Raw genomic sequence first — 21,584 nt, 5'->3', positions numbered from 1 at the left:
ATTCTGTCTAATTATATGCTATATTACTTTACCGTAGTACTGGTTTTTTTTTTTATCATTTTTTACTTCTTCACACATTGCTCGCAGATTGTCCGAATTACACCTACGATGAATAGCAACAATTTTTACGGCACGTGAATCACGCGTCCTCCACTGCGAATGTCGGATATAAATATTGAGGGCAATAAAACAGTAAAATTTCAAAGAATCTTCATGATTAATAACAGGAAAAATGAGGTCAGAGTACACCTTTCGATTGTACTATAGGTATATACAATCACGTGTGTATATGTAGGACAATGTTTTAATATTAATCGACGATAATCGTACCGCTACAGTGAAATGAAATAAAATACACGTTTGTCCGAAAGCATCGTTATCGGGTCAATAAGCGTACAGGTAATATAATACCGACGCGTGACCTTGGAAGAAATGAATGATACATAGTCATCATCTATCTGTACGATACTTGGATAGTGCGAAAAGGATTTTTCAATCCCACGCTTGACAATGGACAGAGTAGTATGACTCGCATCTTTGAATTGTAAGCTGTATCTCTACAATCAATCAAGACGACATAATCTAAATTTAGATGCTTTTATCGAGCCGCGATCGGTTCGCATATTATACCTGTCTATACGTGCATAGAAGCTTTAATCCATTTTTGCGACGTGGACGGCGGTAGGTGTTCAAATTCGAAACATAGCGGATTCTGAAGATGCGACTTTGATCGGAATGAGTGTCACAAAGAGTTATTATTTTTCACGGCGCGGAATCGCTGCAGCTTGGCAAATGAAGAGAGAACAAACCGTGCCAACTTATGCTGTGTATTACACTGATGTAGGTAATACCAAGAGTGACAAACCGTGAATAATTTGATGCTAATTTTCGTACTTCAACGCTGACTTCCTTGAGAAGGCCGTTCGAAACTTTGTCTAGACTAAAAAAAACCAGTTATATTCGTGAATCTTCTCCAAGGTTGGTAGAATATGGAGATATCAAACATCTCGCGAGTCTCGCACGAACATGCCTCGAACACACGTGATATGTTTAGTTTATCACCGTCATTGAGATTTTAATCACGTTGAAATTCTAATTTATTCACATAGTTACATGTGCGCGATGCCATTACGCAGTTTTAGTTTGCTTAATCACGTTTCGCTGTGATCCTTAAATTCTTCTATACTTGATCATATTATTGTACGATCGTTGCGTAATTCATTTTTTCTTAATGTTAGACGCCCAACATCTTGACCACCGTATCTCTGTATATTTAATCATCTGTCCATGTGGTCGGAATTCGCATTTTTCCCCTCACCGCAGCGATGATTCGTCGTCTCTGTTGAAGAACAAAAACCACAATGTTTTATCACGTTTCCAAAATGATTCTTTATGCAGCCTGCCGGAAGTGCCACACACATATATTATTCGTATTATTTGTCATTTTGTGGCGTCGTCGATTTCGCATCACGACGTTCACCGTCCGCCGGGATCCTGCTTACTCACCTCATTAAACATGCGAATAATATGTTTCGTCGCGGATCGTTTCGACGGCATAGCAATCGTGCCAAGTAGCCACGTATCGTCAATTTGCAATGTCGTTACAACGTCCCGCCTTTAAACACCTCAGTTCAAACACAGCTATTAGATTGGTTCTAATTCTCGGATCGTTTCTGAAACATTTTCGACTCGACGTCTTGTATTGCCGTCGATGACGAGTTCCAATAGTAATTTTCCTACTTATATCGTTACGTACACTTGTGGACTTGAATTCAGAGACGGTTAGTTTTACGGCCTAGTCGATTACGTTGGTAACGCAAATTGTGTCCCTAGCGGCCGGCGAACAGTGGCGCTGCAGGCTGAATCAGCGTTGCCAACGTCACCGACTCGGCCGAAAAACTAGCCGTTTCTGAATTAATCCTCACAAGTGTGTATCGCTTTTTATACGCCTTGATTGTAAAAGGAAAAAAAAACTTTATTTTCGTAAATGACGGAATGCACCTGTAAATTTTCAACACATTTCTCAGGCGTATACTAAAAATACTTCCAACGACATCTTTTACCGAATACACACGTGATGCTATATAGCAGTTGCGTATGTACAATTTGCATAGATTTTCGGATATCTACGTCTTTCATCATCAGTTGCCTGAAGTAATATATCGCCGGCACTCAACGGTCCAAATAATTCCATAATCTGCTTATACGCATCTCCAAGTCTGGTGAAAAAAATTAGGTCAGTCGATGTTGATGGTGGCAAGGCCGAATATATATCCGCACCATAGAATAAGGCTTGATCACAATAGGCCCTATTGTCGGGGCTTGTTATATGGGCTGGTAATCTGTCAATTACCCTCGTAACAGTAACGATGTTACGTCACCAGTAAAAGCTTCTGCTTACACTGATCGGTAAATGGATCACCTATTCCTCGTGCAATGCGTCTGCGATACTTGTTATATAGGTACGTGTAAAGCCATGGTACAATATCAAAGGTATACGGAAATTAACGCGATCTGGTAAAATCTCGGACGATATACTTTGACGGCGGTGAATGTATGTATATTGCGTATATATGTATATACGTGTATATAGTCAAATATTATACAGTCGTGACAATTTTTATTATACACAGATATATATGTATATGAGTATAATATTTGACTTGCAGATTAGACATAAATTATATACATTGAATGTCACGTACGAGCGGATGATTTTTATGCCGCAACGTATGTACGTACTATTGGCGAATAAATGATCTGAATATGGTGATTACTCCAACGGATACGATCTTCTCAGTTTTTTCAGATCTCAAAACAAGTATATATACCGCGTAACTTGGCGGTGTGTACGCGTTATCAAACGATTATATCAGTTTCTTACAGGTATAGTAATAACAGCTATTCTCGAAAACACGCCGAGTCATTCTATGTGTGCTATCGACGAGAATGTTGTGCAGATTTTAATATTTGCGAAGACAGAAAAATGCATCGCAAAGAACCCGTATAGACAAGATCGTCGATGTTGAAATATCAGAAAAACTAGTAATCAATGCTCAACTGTCAAAATCACAGCTGTACTCCCAGATGATCGATCGATTGGTAATCTTTTTGCGCGGTATGCCCGGAGTAAACAGATTGCAGGAGAAGTTGTAGAAGAAGGAAGCCTCGGTAATTGTATTGCGAAAAATAAACGAACGTTGAGAAATTGTACGATCAGTGAGAATTTTCCACCCCAATTCCTCGGATCGGTACCGATTTTCAGCGTAGAACCTTGTCTGTCGATCAAGCTGAGGAATGTCACGAGGTAAAAAAACGAAGAAAAAGGTACCTCGGCGAAGACAGGAAACGTCGTCGTTGCTTACCACGAACCGTCATACCGAAATACACACGGCCACTTTTCGTGGAGGAGTTGCAGGTTGGTATGAGAAACGTTGTGCCTCGTTTAACTTATACCTTGTTATTCTTTATCTAACGATGGAATAACCACATTTCTTGCAAAAATTATATAGTGAACAATATTGTTCAGAGAAATATGTTGAACGACTAGTGGTAGGTAGAGTTTCATGGAACTTCTTAGAAAAATACCGATTTGTATAAAATTGTTTTAGAATCTATTTTCAAATAAATGCTTGAATCTAAAAATTTTGAAGTTGAAAATAAACTGCCGGTCAATTTCTCAACACTTGAGTGGAGGATGAATTTTTTTCCTGAAATGTACAGAAACTGATAACAACTGAAATTATACCTAATTTTCTATAAATCACTCGCGACTGCAATCGAAGGTCAGAATTACTCGGTAATCGGTACTGAATTCTAAGAAACCAGTCGGATGTCGTTCTTGCGATTATTTCTTATTTCGTTGAATCTTTTATTGCGGTAGACACATCCTGCCGAATTAGGTATTCCGAGCATGTATTTTTTTCAGAGTTACTTACGTATGGAGTAATCACGTTACAAGTTAGTCCGACTCGAAGTAGCTATAGGTAAAGACGAACGAGTTGAATGAGAATTGGCCAAAATAACAGAGCAGTATAAGTCCAACCTGTTACAATATCGTGTCATTCGTATGTATTACATATGCGGACCTTTCGCAATTCACAGTCTGCCAACGAAACTAAACGATACGTATGTACGTGTCTTATCACAGATTATGTAACAATCCCAAGTATACAATATATTACGTACGAAAGACAAACGGTAAGTTGTTACCCTGCTCGACTTGCTGTGTTGAATAGATAAATTATCATCACTATCGTGGTTTTCGCTTGTTACCCGACACAGGCGAACTCTTATCGTTAAAGTGCCGAATTCTCCTCCAGGTACCAGCAAGGCTGCATCGTTTCTGAGATTTCCACACGAAGGCAAAAAGCTCCAAGCTCAACCTCGAAGTCCCTTCAATTTTGGCAATGGGCAAGTAGACGTGGAATCTTGCTTCCCGACCCTAAATCAGCCATCCCCGAAGAGCCTGAGCACCGTGTTCAACGCAGCGGAACTTGAAAAACTGAAAGAAACGTTGCACGTGTCAGATTTGGTCGGTTATAATGAAAAGTGGCGAGAACTGTGCGTTGGAAGTGTTTAACGACGAATTATATGCGAGTGTGTTTCTTTCGTGTTACAGTCCTACACGCCGTTACTCCTTGGCTCGGTTGTTCTAGAGAAAAGTGATACCGTAAAAAGACTACTGCGAGATGGACACCGGGTCGATTGTTGTGCGGAAGACAAGTCGACCCCGCTGATGTGGGCGGTTAGGAAAAAAAACCTAGAGATGATCAACGTGTTGATGCAACACGACGCTGATCCAACTCTACTCGACAATAATACGGACAACGTTGCCTTGATCGCTATCCAGTCGACGACTTGGGATGAAAATGACTTTCTAGACTTCTGGAAGACCATTAACTACAGAATGGATCTTGACCATGCGAATGTCACCGGGAACACCGTGCTTCACTATGCGATTAAGCGCCAGTGGAACGTTCTGGTTGAACAGATATTGAAAACTGAGGCTAACGTTAATTGCGCAAACGTCAAGGGGGTCACTCCGCTGATGATGGCGGGTATCAGGGTGAACCCCTCTATGGTGAGCGCTCTTCTTCGATGTCACGCCGATATTTCTCGGGAGGATTCCCGAGGGTGCACTGCTCTGTGCTACTCCATTGCTTGTAGCATGCAAAAGAAACTCGACACACCCCATCCGTCGCTACAGAAGCTCGTCTGCGCGGTCAACGCGGAAGAATCAAATTTCACAATTGAAAGCTACTTGAGGGTGAGTTTATATAATCTAGACTCGTACGCTGGATGTAATAATTAACCGATTGAACCACCAGCAATTACTTCAATTCACTTTTCAGAGACGCCTGGAACTTTTGATCTATCCACCCGAACAAGCGGAAAATTTTACGTCGACAATAAACTCCATCATCAGAAACGTATTCGGATTCTTCATTCAGTACACGCAGTCTGGTCTTAAGATATTCCTGCATCTCGATGTCTTCGAACAGATTCGAAAGGTAATTGAATGTGTTATATTCGTGACTCACGATATTGACTCATGGTATGGCGGTATATACATGTAAACATGGTTCACTATACTTTCCTTTGCGAAATATAAATACTGATAAATTCTGTCGCATTGTAATACAGGCAGTAGAGGAACACATGGAGAATTGGAATTACCTTGAAGCTGTACTGGGAATTCTGATTGATTTACTTTGTTACTGCGACTGCTCCACCAATGGTGATACCGCCAAAACACCAGAGACTGACTTGATGGATTCATTTGCAATCGCTGATCTGCCTAATGCTTGTCTCCGAGTATTAAGACGGTAATATCCGATGACCTTTAGCCAATTAACTTCCGGTCATAAGTGTACAAGAATTGATTTTTTAGTAAACGTGTATGTATAACTTAAATTAGCATCTACCGACAGATATGCGGCAGATCGAGCCGCGAATTGCGTAGTATCATCGGGATTAGAACCTATTTTTGCTAAATGTACAACACATGGAAAGACTCGCGAGTGGTTGGAAGAAAATCGTGATCACATTGAACCGTACTATTCAAATTTGCTACAGGAGAACCATAAGACGCAGTTACAAACACTGGCCAAAGATCAGAAACATCGTGTATTTAGTACGATTATGCAATTTCGTTATCTGATGAGAAACTTTAAACAGCGCAGTGACACAGCTCTGGAATCATTACCGGATTCTAGCTTCAGCAAAAGTGATCGGTCAATTAAAATCAATCAGTCGTCAACAAGTCCCGAACATTCTCCCGCTCCGAGTGTTGGTTCATCGAAAAAACAACGTCGTAAAATTAAAACCCTACGAATGAAGTTGGCCAAGATGAGAGGGCTGACATTGGTTGAGCATAATGGTTCATCGTGTGTTCAGAGCGAGGCTGGTGGTAAATATTTTCCAAAAGGTACGCGACCACCGATGTCACATCACGGGAACCCCGTAGTTCGGATTGAACATCAAAGTCCTCGGTCGATGTTTCGGCGACAGCATCAATCGTTGTGTAGAAGAAAAAATTGCGCTTCTTGGAAGCCAACGGAAAGGAGTGAGACCGAGGATTCGATGAAGGTTTTCAATTCTAATTTCTCAACTGGCAACGTCGAACTTAAACCGAAAATTGGTGCTGAAAATTCCGCAACGAATGGAAAGGAACTATCAGTAGCTGGAGATGTCGGAGGGTTTAAAACCCCACTCACCACTTTGGAGACTTTGGAGTGTGTTTCGCAAGTCTCGAATCCGGGTAATTTCCTAGACGATGCTATGCTTTCTCAGACGAGGTGTGAATTGGAGGACAATAACAATTCCTGTAATAATGATCCACCGTACCAACCTTATACCAGCGAAGTGGACGAAAGTAATAATTCAAGTGTCCGTAATTTTGAGAAATATGCCTCTAACTGTCGTGTAAATATGTATCTAATCCTTACTAATTCGCACCCTTGTTGTGTGTGCAATACAGGAATATGTGCCCGACAACGTGGAGGCAACGATTTCCTACCTTTCAAATTTGTTTGAAGAAATTATATCATGTTACCGAAGAAATTGGCAACACGATAGAGAATCGGGTTACCCAGGCTACAAAGGAGGTCAAGGTGATCTTGTGGCTGCCACAGAGGAACAAATTGAAATAAGAATCGAAGAAATAGCAAGGCTTAATGCCATATTACCAAAGCTGGAAGATTCTTGCATAAAAAAGCTAACGGAAAGTTGGTTTTCCTTGATCTCGAAGGTGCGGGAAACTGCAAATCGTGATTTCAAAAAATACAAGAGCGTCGTCACTCTGCTCCAGCTGCACCTGCTGATGCATCAAGCGTCTCCAGCGAATGATTTTGATAAAAGCAAAGACAAACCTACGATTGGTAAACCTTTGAAGCACGATGAACTTAATAAAAAACTGGGAACTATAGGTGACGGAGGAATGAGAAAGGAAAAATGGAGAAAATCCGATTTCCTTAGCGAATCGTCAATGGAGATGCATTGCGGGGGATCTTATGAAACCGAGGAAACGCAATACCGTTTGATTCATCATCGCGTGCAGAACACATTGCTCGATACTGATTGTGAGTCTACTGACAGCGACGGTGAAGCCTCGGCTCGGGTTCCTGGTAAACAAAACCAGCTGCAAACTACCACGTACCAGTGCTGTGAACAAGGCATGCTGGAGCAGAGCCCGAATCCAATGACCCCTGATGATACAGCAACCGTTGTGTACACGACTCAAATAATAGAGGCTCGTCGTACCCAAGTTAACGTCAACTTCACGACGCATACATTCGCAGAATTATTGCGAACACGTAGCGCCGACGTGTTTTCTACCATCCCGGCGCTGCCACCGGTAATTCAATTGCGAACAACCAGGGCGACGGCTTTGACACTCGCCGAAAATCCATCGATGCAGTCCAAAAATCGGCGGTCATTCAACCCCCGAAAGGGTGCTCCAGCAACGCAAGCGTACGTCAGCCGATGGGACGTCTTACTGAAGGGATTCAGAGCGCATTTGAAACACAGAACAAACGGACCAGGAGATGCCGTGCTTGTCAGCGCGTCGGAACAGCGAAAACATTTCACTATATCGTTGGGCGGCAACTTTGGGCCGATCGAATTGGGCCTTGACACAGACGGGAGACCTCTTGCTGTAAGAAGATTGCGCAGAGAAGACAGTGCGCTCATTCTGTCTTCGCTGACTCATCTACTTGCCATTAGACACATTAACATTTTGCCGTTCTTCATTTCTGCCGACAATGGTGCGGATGTGATCCTCAGCACACCCCTATGCGAATATAACCTTGGAGAGTACCTGATGTATTTGAAAATCGGCAAAGGACTTGAGGAGCGATCGCTTGTTCTCGTTAAACAATTTTTGGCGGGATTGTACTTTTTGCACAACAACGATGCGCCCGTTGTTCACGGTAACATCAAGCCATCAAATTTGATGATTGATCGAGCTGGCGTTTTGAGATTGGCTGAATTTGGCTTGTGGAAATCGCTCTACCGTTCCAGCCGTCCGCCGAGCTCATCAATGATTTGGTTTTCACGCGAAAGTTACGAAAATTACGAAGAGAATGAAGTACTCGACTGCACTTGCGCCTCTGACATTCAGATCGCCGGGATGGTCGTTCACTTCATATTAACAGGAGGCCTTCACCCCTATGGGATTCAGACCAGCGATATCCTCGACAACATTCGACGGGGTTATCCGACAATTCAATGTCAAGGCTGTGAAATCGTTGATTTGATATCGTGGATGCTGGTAATTGACCCACTCGATCGTCCGTCCATTAATCAAGTCCTCACGTAATATGATTTTATTATTTCTCCGTTTACTTGTACGCCATTCGCGTTCTTCTGAGTTACAATATGATTTGTAAATTAGGCATGTATTTTTCTGGGATGCAAACAAGAAATGGTCCTTCCTATTGGCTTGCGCCGGAATAAACGCCAACGGTGAAGCTCTTCCACTGCCGTTAGAGTCATTCCACAAAGATTTAGAAGCCAAGGCAATATCCGATCAAGTTAAAGGTGATTGGGTGAGCAATATTGTTACAATCTCCTTTCGCAAAAACTCATCAAATTTTTACAAATTATTTCCGACAAAATGTTCACATCGTTCCGTCCAAGGGGTAATTCTATACCTCCTATGCAGTTGTCAATAGTTCGGACACAATTTCCTACTTTGGCGTTGAATGAAGGCCAGTACTCGACTTCGCCAACTGGACTTTTGGTATTCGTGCGACGATTATTGGAATCGGAACCAGTTGCTTTCCAGTCTGCCGTGTCGCAATTTATCCTTAGCGCATTCCCCACGCTAACTCTGTCGCTCTATCGCCTTCTCGAAGCAACACGTTGGCACTCTCATCCTGTGTTTTCGTCCTATGTAAGAATAAATCGAGTTTGATGTCGGTTGTGATAATAAAACATTCACCTGTCATCAGGCATAAATCAAAGTAATGCACGTTTTACATATATTTTCAGAAACATTTATTTTACATTCTTAAGACAGTGTTCAATAGTGTATACTGTGTAAAACGTCCATGTTTTATAACTTACAATATATATATGTTACAATTTGTAAGTATTATTATGTTACGTACGAGTATTCGATTATTATTTCTCAACTCGCATTCTTGATCGCATGTTAGTTTAATCCTCTTATAAAGCATATTATTTTGCACGCGTAGTTTTCTCGGAGCTGAATATTATGTATAAAAATGATTCAAAACATGACATATAATATACTTGCAAGACGGTATAGATAACTCGTGCGAAAAAAAAAATTTTTTTGTTTACGAATTGAATATTCGCTTGTTTTAGAACAAGGTTTTAGGGCCTCCACGACATGAGTGCAGTCAGTGCATCAGGTGGTGGTTACACTTACTTCTTTGGTGCTTTAGTGTAATTGTTCATTACGTATACACGTATATATTCTAGTCACGCAATTCCTTCGGTTGCAGTGATCAATTTACAATATATTATTAGTAATTTATCAATACCAAATTATTATACATTTCCTATCGTATCTTTCAAAGCCGGCAATTTAAGCTCTCATTTGGGACATGATTACTTAAGAATTAAACATAATTGATCGATATTTACGTATGAAGGCCGTTATAGCGGATCAAGAATTGCAGTGAATCTACAGATAGTTGATTAAAAATCGCCACAGAAATATTCTTTACAAATTGTTTTATTAAAACTCGATCGGGTCTTCAAAGTGTCGAGTTTTATACTACTGCAATAATGCAATCAATCATAGTTGACATTACTGTACACTTGGCTAAGCATTCCAATTCAATTTTCGGACAAAAATACCTCAGAATATAGATGGCTATATATTTTACTTCAAAAATTAAACGAAAATTATTAAAATATAACGTTATTTGATAATACTTTACTATCACAGATTGTTGGCAATTTGACGATGCAATTTATTTTATGAATATGATGATTAATGATCATATTGAACATTTAACAGACGACGGACTGCTCAAGACGTTTACGATTGTGTAAAAGATGGTTTTCCGAGATTCACTTAACATGCACTTTTCAAAGTCAACATAATTCATGAATGAAACTCATCGAGGGTACTTCTGTTTCTGACTACACCAGACGGTGAATGAAAAATAAAAAATCAGTAGTAATGTGACTTGATGAACTTGTAGTTTGTGAATTTCAGAAGACAATGTATTACTAGTAAGTGAGTTTGAGTCAAGCAACAGCCAATTATAAAGCTGATTATTGCAGTAGATAGGGCAAAGTAACATGTATTGGGTATTCTCTATACGGCGCAAATTAACCGGTAATGAATAGTAATGAAAACAAAATTATTATAAAATTGCACATAATATTGAGATGGCAATACTCCGTTACTGAGATTATTGCAGATCATAAGTATACATGCTGTGTGAACGTAAGTAGCTAAAACCGGTTTAAAATACTATATACTTTGTGTATAAAATTTTTTATGAATATCTGATTTTAAAAGAAAATTTTTTTTTTCCTGTCATATATTCTATTGTCTCTATTATTTTGTACACCATTAAGTGCACCCTTAATATAAATCTTAATTATAATTTTTTTTACAGATTATACGTACATATGTATTACGAAGTAGTTACATTCTCAATCTCTCTCATTATTAGTTTTTTCTTTTTCTCTTCCTGATGAAATTAAAAGTATGCAAGTTTTAGTACTTTTATTTTTTTGCTGTTTGGCTAGTATGTATTTCATATAAGTTGATATCTTCGTATTAACTTGTCATTCTTCAGACTGCATTGAAGAAATTAAAATATGACGCCCCCCCCCCCCCCCTTCCCTCTCCCTCTTCCTCTCTTTTCGTTGAAAGCTCCACATCGTCAATACACTTGTGTTGTCCTTAGGGAGCACGCTGCTCCAGAACATCTTAAATGAATGCTTTTCTCTGTCTCTCTTTCTCTCAGATACAATTTCTCTCTCTTTTGCACACGTAACAGATTACAAATTACGCATGTTTACTGTGAAGCCTCACTTAAAGGCTACTAGCGATAAGTAACAAGCACACGATTCACGTAATATCATTTGGCATGCCTACCAAAGCTTAACTTGAAGTTGACTAAGAAGAATATATATGTCTATTCAACCGCAATGAAAAGACTGTGTATCTCATTATCAGTAAGAAAAACATATGTATAGCGGTTATGATAGCCAATTTGTTGTTGTTTTAGGAGATAAAAATCGAAGACGATAAAGAGATAATTCTTGGACAAATTTGCATTAGAAACCAGGAAGCATAAGCCATTGCTGTACAATGTTATGCCCGTGTTTAGTGATGTTTGCAAAGTTCATGAGCTTGAATTGAGATTATATGTAGTAAAAATATATCACAAGCTGACGTGACCGTGATAAAATATGTGATCCAGAAATTCCGAATCGTGTGAATGAGAACGTTAACCTTATGCCTAATGAAATATTTACGCACAATATCCACTTGGAAAACAATTGTTTGTCTCACTCTTTCTTATTTTACGACAGCACACAACGGAAAATTTTATCTTACCCATGAAACACAGACTCTGTTACCGCTATGGAAACCAAAGATAAACCAAAGAAACCCAATCAACAAGTTTGCATTAAATCCTGAGAGTTTGAAATCGAAAATCTAAATCTAACTGGTATTAAATTATAATCAGAAGGGTGCAATAATTGCTGCAGCTTCGCCTCTGCTTGTTGGTAGAGAAGCGCATTCATGCCATGCGTTCGAATGCGGATCGTAGCATTCGACTGTTGAGATTGTTATTTGTGTCCGATAAAAATTTATTTCCCGTGACTGATCACCACCTATCACATATAGTCGACCGTCAGCTGCAGCTACGGCGGGGTACGATCGCCCCACATTCATCGGAGCAACTGTACTCCATTTATTCTAAAATGTATATAACAGTCACAATTTATAATTAATAGTGACAATGATCAGTAACAGTAAGACAGTTTCAAGCGTACAGTTCACTCACCTTATCAAATGAATATCTCTCAACGGATGTCAGGACCTCCTGATTTTTGTTTATGCCACCGACAACGTAAATATAGCCATCGAGTATAGCTATGCCCATTTGCATCCGAGGAGTCAACATGGGAGCAAGATAACTCCATTCCCTGGTGACTGGGTTGTAACTCATAACATCTTGACGATGTCTGCTATTGTGGGTACATCCGCCAACAATATATATCAAACCTAAATGTAATAAAATTTAATAATGATCCAAACTAATTGCAAAACACATAATATTCAAAAGTTCTATTACAAGGTAAAATAATTGGTCACCCATCTTGATATAAAGTGAAATCGTGCTTACCTTCGTATGCGACAACGCCCATGCTGAATCGAGGTTCAGGCAGTTCTCCATCCAAAGTCCATGAATCGGCAATTGGATCATACACCTCGATAGAACCACCAATGTCTTCGCCCACCCAGCCGCCAAAAGCGTACAGGCTGTTTTCTATTGCACAGAGACCTAACGCACAACGTGGTTCTATCATGCAAGCAATGGTTGTCCAAACGTCATCCCGAGGATTGTAGCACTCTCCATCTCCGATTATACATGATTCCAGTTCACCACCGACCACGTACACTTTCCCATCCAGTAATGCTACACCAGGTAATATTCTTCCAATACCGATCGGCGCGACTTTGCTCCATTCTCTATAAATTTAGTATGTTTGTTATATATTGTCGTCAGCTTTATCCTAATGACAAATTTCCTTTCAGAAGATTTCAAACTAATTCAGAGTTACTGAAGACTGGTAAGGTAAGAAATTTATTCCATGATTATTATTCTTATTACTGTTATCACATGAGAAGTTTGCAATGTCATACCCAGTAAATGTGTCATATTTTTCAATTGTGTCATAAGTACTTTCTGCAGCTCTTCCCCAACTGTCGGCAGAAGGTTCTCGCTTCGAACCACCAATAACTAAAATATTTTTCTTAGCGCAAAGTCTAGGTTGCTCATGAAGCGGCACCAGGCAACCTTTGTTGGTTATTAAGTCTTTTAAAATCGATCGCAAGGCTACACTCAGGCTCGCATCTTTACTGTCCAAGATAACTCTTTCCAGACGTGCGACCGAACAAAGACGCAGCCTTACATAACGCAGCACCTCAAATACATAACAACGCCTCGCTGGTATATCATGAACAATCCAGTTATGAGCTGCTTGAAATACCTATTGAATCAAATCAAGTATTTATATACTTTCTTCGAACCTCTTTGGTAATGGTTAGCTAAATATTGTTGAATTCACGCAGTACAAATGAAATGAGATGAATATCATTGAAATTTATCGTAAAGGTGTGTTCACAGAACAGTATAAACGAGAATGTAAGGCTTGTGGTGAGAAAATTCTTCATTGTTATTATTATCATGAGTATTATGTTTCGTTGTTGAGCCACATTTATTTAATGGCAGTCACTCGCAGTAATAATAAACATCGTCTTTGACTGATTATCAGAGAGACCACATAATTACCTGGAATTCAGTATCAACATGAATGTATTCACTGGAAATGAGTTTCACAATTTGTTCCTTAGGAAGGTCTAGGAATTCCTCTTCTTGGGATACTTGAGGAAAGTTAATTTCAATAAAACGTAAGGCAGTCATCAGCAGATTAGGCGTATTGTGTGCTTCAGCAAACCTATGCGATGGAAAAAATCGCTTATTATAAATCAACTATTGGGTTGAGGTAAAAGCAATAACAAATGTGTTGGCCAAAGATTATTACTTCCATTAAAGAGACATTTTTGAATAAAAATGTAGATGGTATTGTCAAGGAAAGCTATAAAATTTACCTATAAATTCCAAGTGCATTGCTAGAATGAAGTTGTTGTTGTAAATAGGTAATACAGCCTGAAACAACCTCATCTAATTCCAGCATATCAGCAGCAGCAAACAATTCTTGAACATTGTCCTGAGTAATTTCTACATTTCCAGTGTATATAAAATCTATAAGCAGGGACAGGATTTTAGCAGAGATTGAATGTATCTCTACTAACTCTTGTTGTTCTTCAACTAGACCTCCAGTGAACATTGCGTTGAAATAAGCACTACCAGCAGCCAGAACTGATCTATGAGCTCTGATAACAATTCCACCTGCGACTAAGCCAACATCGCTAAACTGATTCTTCAATCTTTGAGCATTCAAATTTTTCAATACTTTCGGCGCATACTGTCCGACTGCATACACAGTACTGGAAACATCCGTCGCCTGTTTAACTGGCTGAACTCCAGCCTGTTTAACTGACTGAACTCCAGCCTGTTTAACTGGTTGAGCCACGTATCCCATAGTTTTAGAATTGTGGCCACTTTTTAGTGGAGGCACTGCACCATCAGCCATGAAACCATCGAGTTGGCCTTTATCAACAGCTCCTATAAAATCGAACGTGTTGAACCACTTTTCGGAGGCGTAATTAGAGTTTAACGTGTTATGAATTCGATAACAATTAGAACGATTATAAACATATTCAAGTAGAGAACCATAACTAGGAGTTTGTTTGGTATATGTTGTTACGATGTCATAAATTATGGAATCTGTGATACTCAACCTGTGCACCAACTTAAGACATACTCTGAGCAAATGAATTATGTCGTAACATGTAAAAGCCATGTTGTACGCGATCTTTCAAAATTTTTGAGTATTTTATCAATTTTTATTGCCAAGGTGTATGACGAAATACATGTTTCGATAGTTTATTTCACATCTGATATACAGAGTTTTAATCGAAACGAGTTAATAGTCTGATATCATTTTTCATTTTAAGAATCCAATGGAAACAATTGATATGCTACGATGTTTCCATCAAAACAATACTGGCATGCTAATTAACCCCTTTGCCTACAATATTGAGTGAGACCCGTGCTACGTCGATCGAGTGAAGCGTGAGAATCACGGAGTAAGAACCATGGTATTTACACGTTTGACTAACTTAGTTATTGATTAGGAGCCCGCGTGATCGAAACTTAAATCATAAGCCAAGGGGTTAATTGTAAAATTTGTGTAGATGTTAGTATAAGCGGTTCAAATTGAGTTGAATACTTTGTAAGTAACAAGGGGTTACTGTGTGAATAATGGATACGACAATAAGTTGCGATTTCTTTCAAATAAGTATCCGGTTGGATATAGTAACAGGTGCAGAGAATCACAGGATGAAAACTATTCGTGATGAGGTATGTTAGGGTTGGTATAGAATAATTTGAAACTTACGACATATACGCGAAAGCACCCTGTAGACGCTGTTGAAAGACTTGTTGTTGTTTTTCCCCTTCAAACGCATCGTTAAAGCAACATTTTCAATTGTTCATTAATTGACCAGATACGAGTTATCGTATAATTGTTTTAGTATTGAACTTAAGAAAATTGAATTACTTTTTAATGGTTTGATAATCAAGAATTTGACATATGTCAAATAACCTATCTAAGCTACGTGAAGATGGCTGTGAAGTGATCACCCAGCTGTTTTCGAACCACACCTATCAACTGGAAACTCGAAATTCAAAACACCGCGGCAAAATGTATCAATGTAGTATATATTTTGCCAACAAACAACGCGCCAGAATATTAGGTGGGAATAATATCTGGGAATAAAACGTGAATTGAAAAATTATCAGACTTTGGGATAGGTATGAAATATAGTTTCGAGTGAAATTCGTCTGCAATCGCAATAAAATTTATTACTTGTGAATGTTCAGGCAACCGTTGACTACTGAAGCTATTCGATTCGATTATATCGAATCAACCATTTTCTAATTGGTCTCATTTCATGCAGCTTAAAGGACGATGAAAAACTCAGTGGGAAAAACCATAATGTTACCACATCATGGGAAAATGATTGGAAATATGCGAGCATGGCCCGTAGATAGACGGGACTACTAGGTGGTGAAACATCCTGAACAGAGATAGCCATACGGCAAAAGAAGAAGACGAAAAAGACGATCCAAAGTGATAAGATAGTATTTCCACCAAATACTACGTAACCGACGACTATGTGGTTGCCAAAAAATTTATAGTTTGGCAATACCGGTGTAGCGAAGATCCTCCATCTTCGCTAATGGAGAAAAAAATTGGAACCATTAGAGTAACGAAAAATTTCTTTAGTCTAGTCCTCTTTGAGTTTTTGAAAAATTTAACATCGCAATCGGATTGAAATTTTCACCTATTGCCAGTCCTCATTCCCCCGAATCATTTAAAAGCAATTTTGTGCAAGTTGTGAAGCTTTAGTTATTCAACAAGGAATCAATGTACCGCAAAAAATACGACGAAAGAAGTCTTTCAAAATGAAATGTGGCCTACTTAGAATAGCGCATTATTCTGCCAGCAGCTGTCACAACGCCATATTTTCGTTTCCATTGCAATACTTAATTATTACGGCAAATTGAGAAGTAATGCGAAATGCATTAATAGTTCCAAACATAAGCACAGGATATCAGGATTAGAGCTGAGCTGACTGCAAACAGAAAAAAAAGCTCCTATCAATATTTTGTAAACCTAGATATACACACTATAAATATTAACATTTGAAATAGCTCATATTCAATAATTACCAATTGATCCGGCTTTATATCAAGTATTTTAAATTAATAATTGGTCGATTAGTAAACTCTATTTTTAAGTAGAAGATTGAGAAGATTCTGGTTGTGACAGTCAGTATTGCAAGATTCACAGGTACTTATAATTGGAGAAAGACTATTTTGTTAAAAAAAATAATCGCTATCAAATTTGTAGAGAGTTAATAGTGTTTATTCAGAAACAAATTGTTTTTACATGTATAACTTAATACTTGTACATAGATCTACATCTCTCTCAAATAGACTATGGTGCTACTCATGGTAAACACTGGAATACATTTTCATTAATTTCTACCATATGCTATCTATAATATATTTATAACATCAGTATCGAGCCTCGAATTATTTGACTTGCTGCAAAATTTTGCAAGGAACTAAGTATTATTCTAATTTTTACTTCTATATTAATAATAAAGCAGTTATGTAGTTGGAATTGTACACATCATACTGTATGCACTAAAGGTACTTTTATTTATAATTAGGTACTTGGTTTACAAGTTCTCAAAAATGTTTAAAAAAATTTTTTCTTACAGCCGAAATAACAATATTATTTATATAACGTATTGTCTGCCATTCATGAGCTTATTACTGGTCGCAAAATGTGCTCTATTTACTAAAAAGGCACTAAAACATAACAAATTTGTCAACAGTATGAACATTGAGTTCCACCCGTAAGTTTCGATCACAAATGTGACGACAGCCCTTTCAAACACTTCTCCAAAACCACCGAATCCGCTTACTACTCCAACGACTGCTCCTCCAGACTTCCAACCATCCAATTCACCCAAAGAAACTGCAAAAGAGGCACTGAGGGCTGCAGTGGGACCACCAATTGCAAAACCAACCATGGCAAGCAAGTTAATACTCCACAGGAATCCCCAGGAAATCGTTAGCCAGAATATAACAAATCCTAAGGTCCCTATACCAAGTAAAATAAGACTCTGTATCAGGACAGTCTCTTTTCGTGCCATCCACCCCAGCCCAATGCAACCGAACAAATGACCGATTTTATAAATACTTAAGGCTACCTGGGCTTTGTAAGTGTCATATCCAACCTTTTGCACAAAGAAATTTGGAACCCAGAACACGATTGCGCTCCTGACCAGTCGAAGAGAAAAAACTGCAATTGAAAGATCTGAGACTCCGGGCAGTGTCCATATTTCCATCCACGAGGTTCGGCGAGACAACTTATTCTGTGTATTTCTACCTGGTACATCAATATGAAGTTCCCAAGGAAGGTACAGGCTCAAAAGAGCAAGAAGAGAAACGATAATGACAATGGTACTTAAGGGGGGATAGACAAAAGTCCAAGAAAATTTTTTAAGTAAAAAGATAGCCAGATAATTGGCCATCAAGCTACCGAAATATTCGGCTAGCGAAAGAAGTCCAAAAAACGTATTTAATCTTGAATCTTGGATCCAGAAGAAAAATACCTTGCATAAAGATGGCCATATAAGTCCTTGAAACAATCCTGAAACCACTAGCAAGAGGACCATCGCATCGTAATTATCTGTTTTTCCAAAAAGTAACATTATTCCTCCCGAAACTGTCAGGCATGCTGCGATCAACTTCCGTGGTAGAAGACTGTCTGCGTAACGAGCAAGATATACTTGGGTAAATGCGATCGAGACCTTCATCGAGTTTTCTAAAAAGTTGTAATCACCAGGCGATATCAGTAAGTTTATTTCTAAGCTATTGCGAAGCAACGCCAATGGATACCTCAAAAGACAGGTACTCGCATGGACCACAAATACTGCGATGAAAATTGTGATTTGTATTACGTTTAAGGACGCCATGATTTTCTTGACTAGTTTTTTTAAGATGGATTATAAACAGAATGAGGGCTAATGAATTAAAAATCAAAATAATTTATTCTAAAAAAACGTTACACCACGCTAACATGAATAATACATGAATAACAATTAAAATGAAAGATATGATTGATTTTCCGATAAATATTAATCTATAATTTTACGCGCCTCTTTAGGGTCGCATATGACAATGATGACAATTGATTTTAATTATATATAGGTACCTGCAGATATTTATTATTGACAATGAAAATGAAAATTTATCTGTAAAAGATTTTTCGGCATATATATTTTAATGTATATATATATATATCTGTATGTATCCATGTGATACACGTTGGGATGTGTGTGTATGGAAATATAAATGTAAAGTGGCTATTTTTAAATTTATATCACTACCGTTAATAAATCACACGTTGTTATTTCACTATTATTATTATTTGTAAATGGTGATTATTTCTCATTATTCATCGTTATGTCAATTTCTCACTTTACACGATATAATCTCAGTTACCATACCTTAATTCCTTTCTTTCCGGAGCTTAATTCTCATAAAAAAATTGACAATAATGAAAGTCACTCGTTATCGAATGTGAGTGTAAGTCTTCATATCGTACTATTAATAATAAATAAATGAAAAAAAAAAAAAAACATTGTCTGTCAGCAAGAAACATAGCTTAGAATCAGGCTCTGATTCTACGATTTATACACACCAACAAGTACTCCGTTTGTGACAATGTCTGGAAGACTGGACGTAGTATTTGCCTGAATATATGGATCACATTGAAAAGTCAATATGGGATGATGTCTCAATGTGAGAGACCGGACCTGTTTCGGATCACCGATACCTACTTGGCCATTCATTCTGGAAAAGAAAATCTTGGGTAATAAAAAAAGAAATGGTACAACTACGAAATCCTGAAAAGTTATTGTTTACGAGGCCACTGTAGTTCAAATTCAAGTCTCTTGTTTTTCTTACTCGACAGATATTGTGTCGATCAAATTCGAATTAATTCAATTTAGTTGCAGTTCTCAGAACAATGATACTGATTATTTGCAGGATGAATTTCAACCAATTTAACCGAAGGAACTCACTTTTCTCATGCATATTTCTAGCTGTATTTTATTGTACGTGTATGATACATCCAAATAGCATTATTATTATAATCATACCTTTCATTTGTGTTTTGAGCACGGTTTTCAATCCCTAAAAAATTGAGAACTTGCTGTTTTGTAGAGGAAAGTCTGAGCATCTTTTGCATATACGATTCTAACGCCGATCTTCTCTGTTCCAATACTTTGAGTTGCGAATTTCTGACACGTTTTGGGGGAAAAGGTGCAGTGTCCTCTGTATCTTTTTTCAGCTGAAAAGTGACGAGTGTATTATGAAGCTATAAGCAACATAGGTAATAATCTAGGACTGGTTTCTTCTTTTAGTAAATAGATCTCAGCTCTATGGTTATACTTATTCCCAATTCAACTTTATAATATAGTATAATTAAGTGATTCTGTTTACCATACGATGAAGAGTGTTGAACTCACTGTACCTCTTCTCGACGATGTGCCTGAGACTTGAATTTGGCTGTAAAACCTCGATTGTGTAAACGTGGTACGGTTTAGTGTACGATACTTCGACCAAGCGATATCCGGTGATAAAAACTTGATACATCGCATCTCTGGCAGCCTCTCCCGCCTCTGCTACACAATGACGTCACTCTAGTGATGATGGTAGCAAAGTGATAATAAGAACGAAAACCAAAGCAAACAATAAACTGGACAATCAAACAGGTATAACGTAATGACAATCGACACCCACTCTATGACTGCTGCTTGTCGTATGTATTGATATATATATATATATTACCAAAGAGCAGAGATATTGAACAAAGTATTTGATAGCACCCATTAATTCACGAAGAATAAATACAACGTAAGTTTCAGAATTGTACACGGCATATAACAATTGAAGTGAACACATGAACGATTAAAAAAGAAACAATGAAGACAAAAAGCGGAGCTAACAGGAAAAAGAATGAACATACGTACACACAGGGCACAACTTTGTCAACGTTGTTCGTTTACTCCGTGCTGCTGACAGCGACGAGATAGTTAAAATGTTACGTCATCTTTCTGTATCGGTAAATCGTTCATTCAGAGTGACGATCACTTCAGTCCTGTCGATTACGTGATAATTCAACGCTCTCTTAGTCCTTATTGTAAAGTATAACAGACTACAACTGTAGCGTCAACCTGCATCGGACATGTTATTGCCCGCATTCCAGCAATTAACGGCGTCTGTTCACTGGTGATATCTGGTGGCCCTAGTTGGAAACTACCGAACACACTACTAGTTAGTTAATTCATGAAAGGCACGGTCTTAGCATAAAACTGCAAACAAGCCAGGAAAATTGTCGGGCGGGGGTTGAGTCACAAGCAGTTAGTGAGACAGTAATGTAGAAGTGTGAAAAATAAGTGTTTCTGATGATACGTGCTTTTGTAATTTATTATGTGATTTTTTGTATATCTTGGCGAATTTACAAAATAAAACATGTAATGAATTACTCATGAATTTCAGTCACAATGTTTTATAATTTAACACATGATCATTTTCAGTAGGGTTAGTATGTGTACTGCAATAGCATTATTTTGTGGTAATATA

At 38.3% G+C, this 21,584-nt stretch overlaps 3 protein-coding genes across 13 annotated transcripts; 1 reads left to right on the top strand and 2 right to left on the bottom strand.

The window, feature by feature from the left end:
* Positions 1-21: 21 nt before the first annotated feature.
* Positions 22-9,786, top strand: LOC124294427. Its single transcript, XM_046739403.1, has 9 exons — positions 22-3,418; positions 4,323-4,534; positions 4,622-5,269; positions 5,355-5,513; positions 5,647-5,829; positions 5,911-6,891; positions 6,983-8,817; positions 8,897-9,050; positions 9,167-9,786. The coding sequence occupies exons 1-9, from the start codon at positions 3,298-3,300 to the stop codon at positions 9,416-9,418; spliced, it is 4,545 nt and encodes a 1,514-aa protein (XP_046595359.1). The 5' UTR covers positions 22-3,297; the 3' UTR covers positions 9,419-9,786.
* LOC107225317 (actin-binding protein IPP) lies at positions 9,478-15,999 on the bottom strand. The gene is made up of 7 exons (XM_015665746.2): positions 15,754-15,999; positions 14,342-14,918; positions 14,022-14,187; positions 13,373-13,719; positions 12,852-13,198; positions 12,510-12,730; positions 9,478-12,421 (listed from the first exon to the last, which is right to left on the bottom strand). The coding sequence occupies exons 1-7, from the start codon at positions 15,821-15,823 to the stop codon at positions 12,185-12,187; spliced, it is 1,965 nt and encodes a 654-aa protein (XP_015521232.1). The 5' UTR covers positions 15,824-15,999; the 3' UTR covers positions 9,478-12,184.
* A 1,286-nt stretch (positions 16,000-17,285) lies between these two features.
* LOC107225220 (sorting nexin-24) lies at positions 17,286-21,274 on the bottom strand. Of its 11 annotated transcripts, XM_046742162.1 has the most exons (7): positions 20,972-21,271; positions 20,442-20,641; positions 20,099-20,289; positions 19,639-19,790; positions 18,548-18,759; positions 18,170-18,321; positions 17,833-18,033 (listed from the first exon to the last, which is right to left on the bottom strand). In XM_046742162.1, exons 2-7 carry the CDS (start codon positions 20,592-20,594, stop codon positions 17,973-17,975), a joined length of 921 nt encoding a protein of 306 aa, XP_046598118.1. In that variant the 5' UTR covers positions 20,595-20,641; positions 20,972-21,271; the 3' UTR covers positions 17,833-17,972. The 11 variants fall into 11 exon arrangements, with proteins under 11 accessions (XP_046598116.1, XP_015521112.2, XP_015521103.2 ...); XM_046742161.1 differs by having other exon boundaries at positions 17,897-18,033; positions 18,170-18,759; positions 20,972-21,273; XM_046742165.1 differs by lacking the exon at positions 18,170-18,321 and having other exon boundaries at positions 17,901-18,033; positions 20,972-21,269.
* Between the last annotated feature and the right edge of the window lie 310 nt (positions 21,275-21,584).

Source organism: Neodiprion lecontei, chromosome 5 (genome assembly GCF_021901455.1).
Source record: "Neodiprion lecontei isolate iyNeoLeco1 chromosome 5, iyNeoLeco1.1, whole genome shotgun sequence".
Classification (NCBI taxonomy): domain Eukaryota; kingdom Metazoa; phylum Arthropoda; class Insecta; order Hymenoptera; family Diprionidae; genus Neodiprion; species Neodiprion lecontei.
The sequence above is the reverse complement of the archived record's forward strand: the minus strand, read 5'-3'. Positions and strand labels throughout refer to the sequence as shown.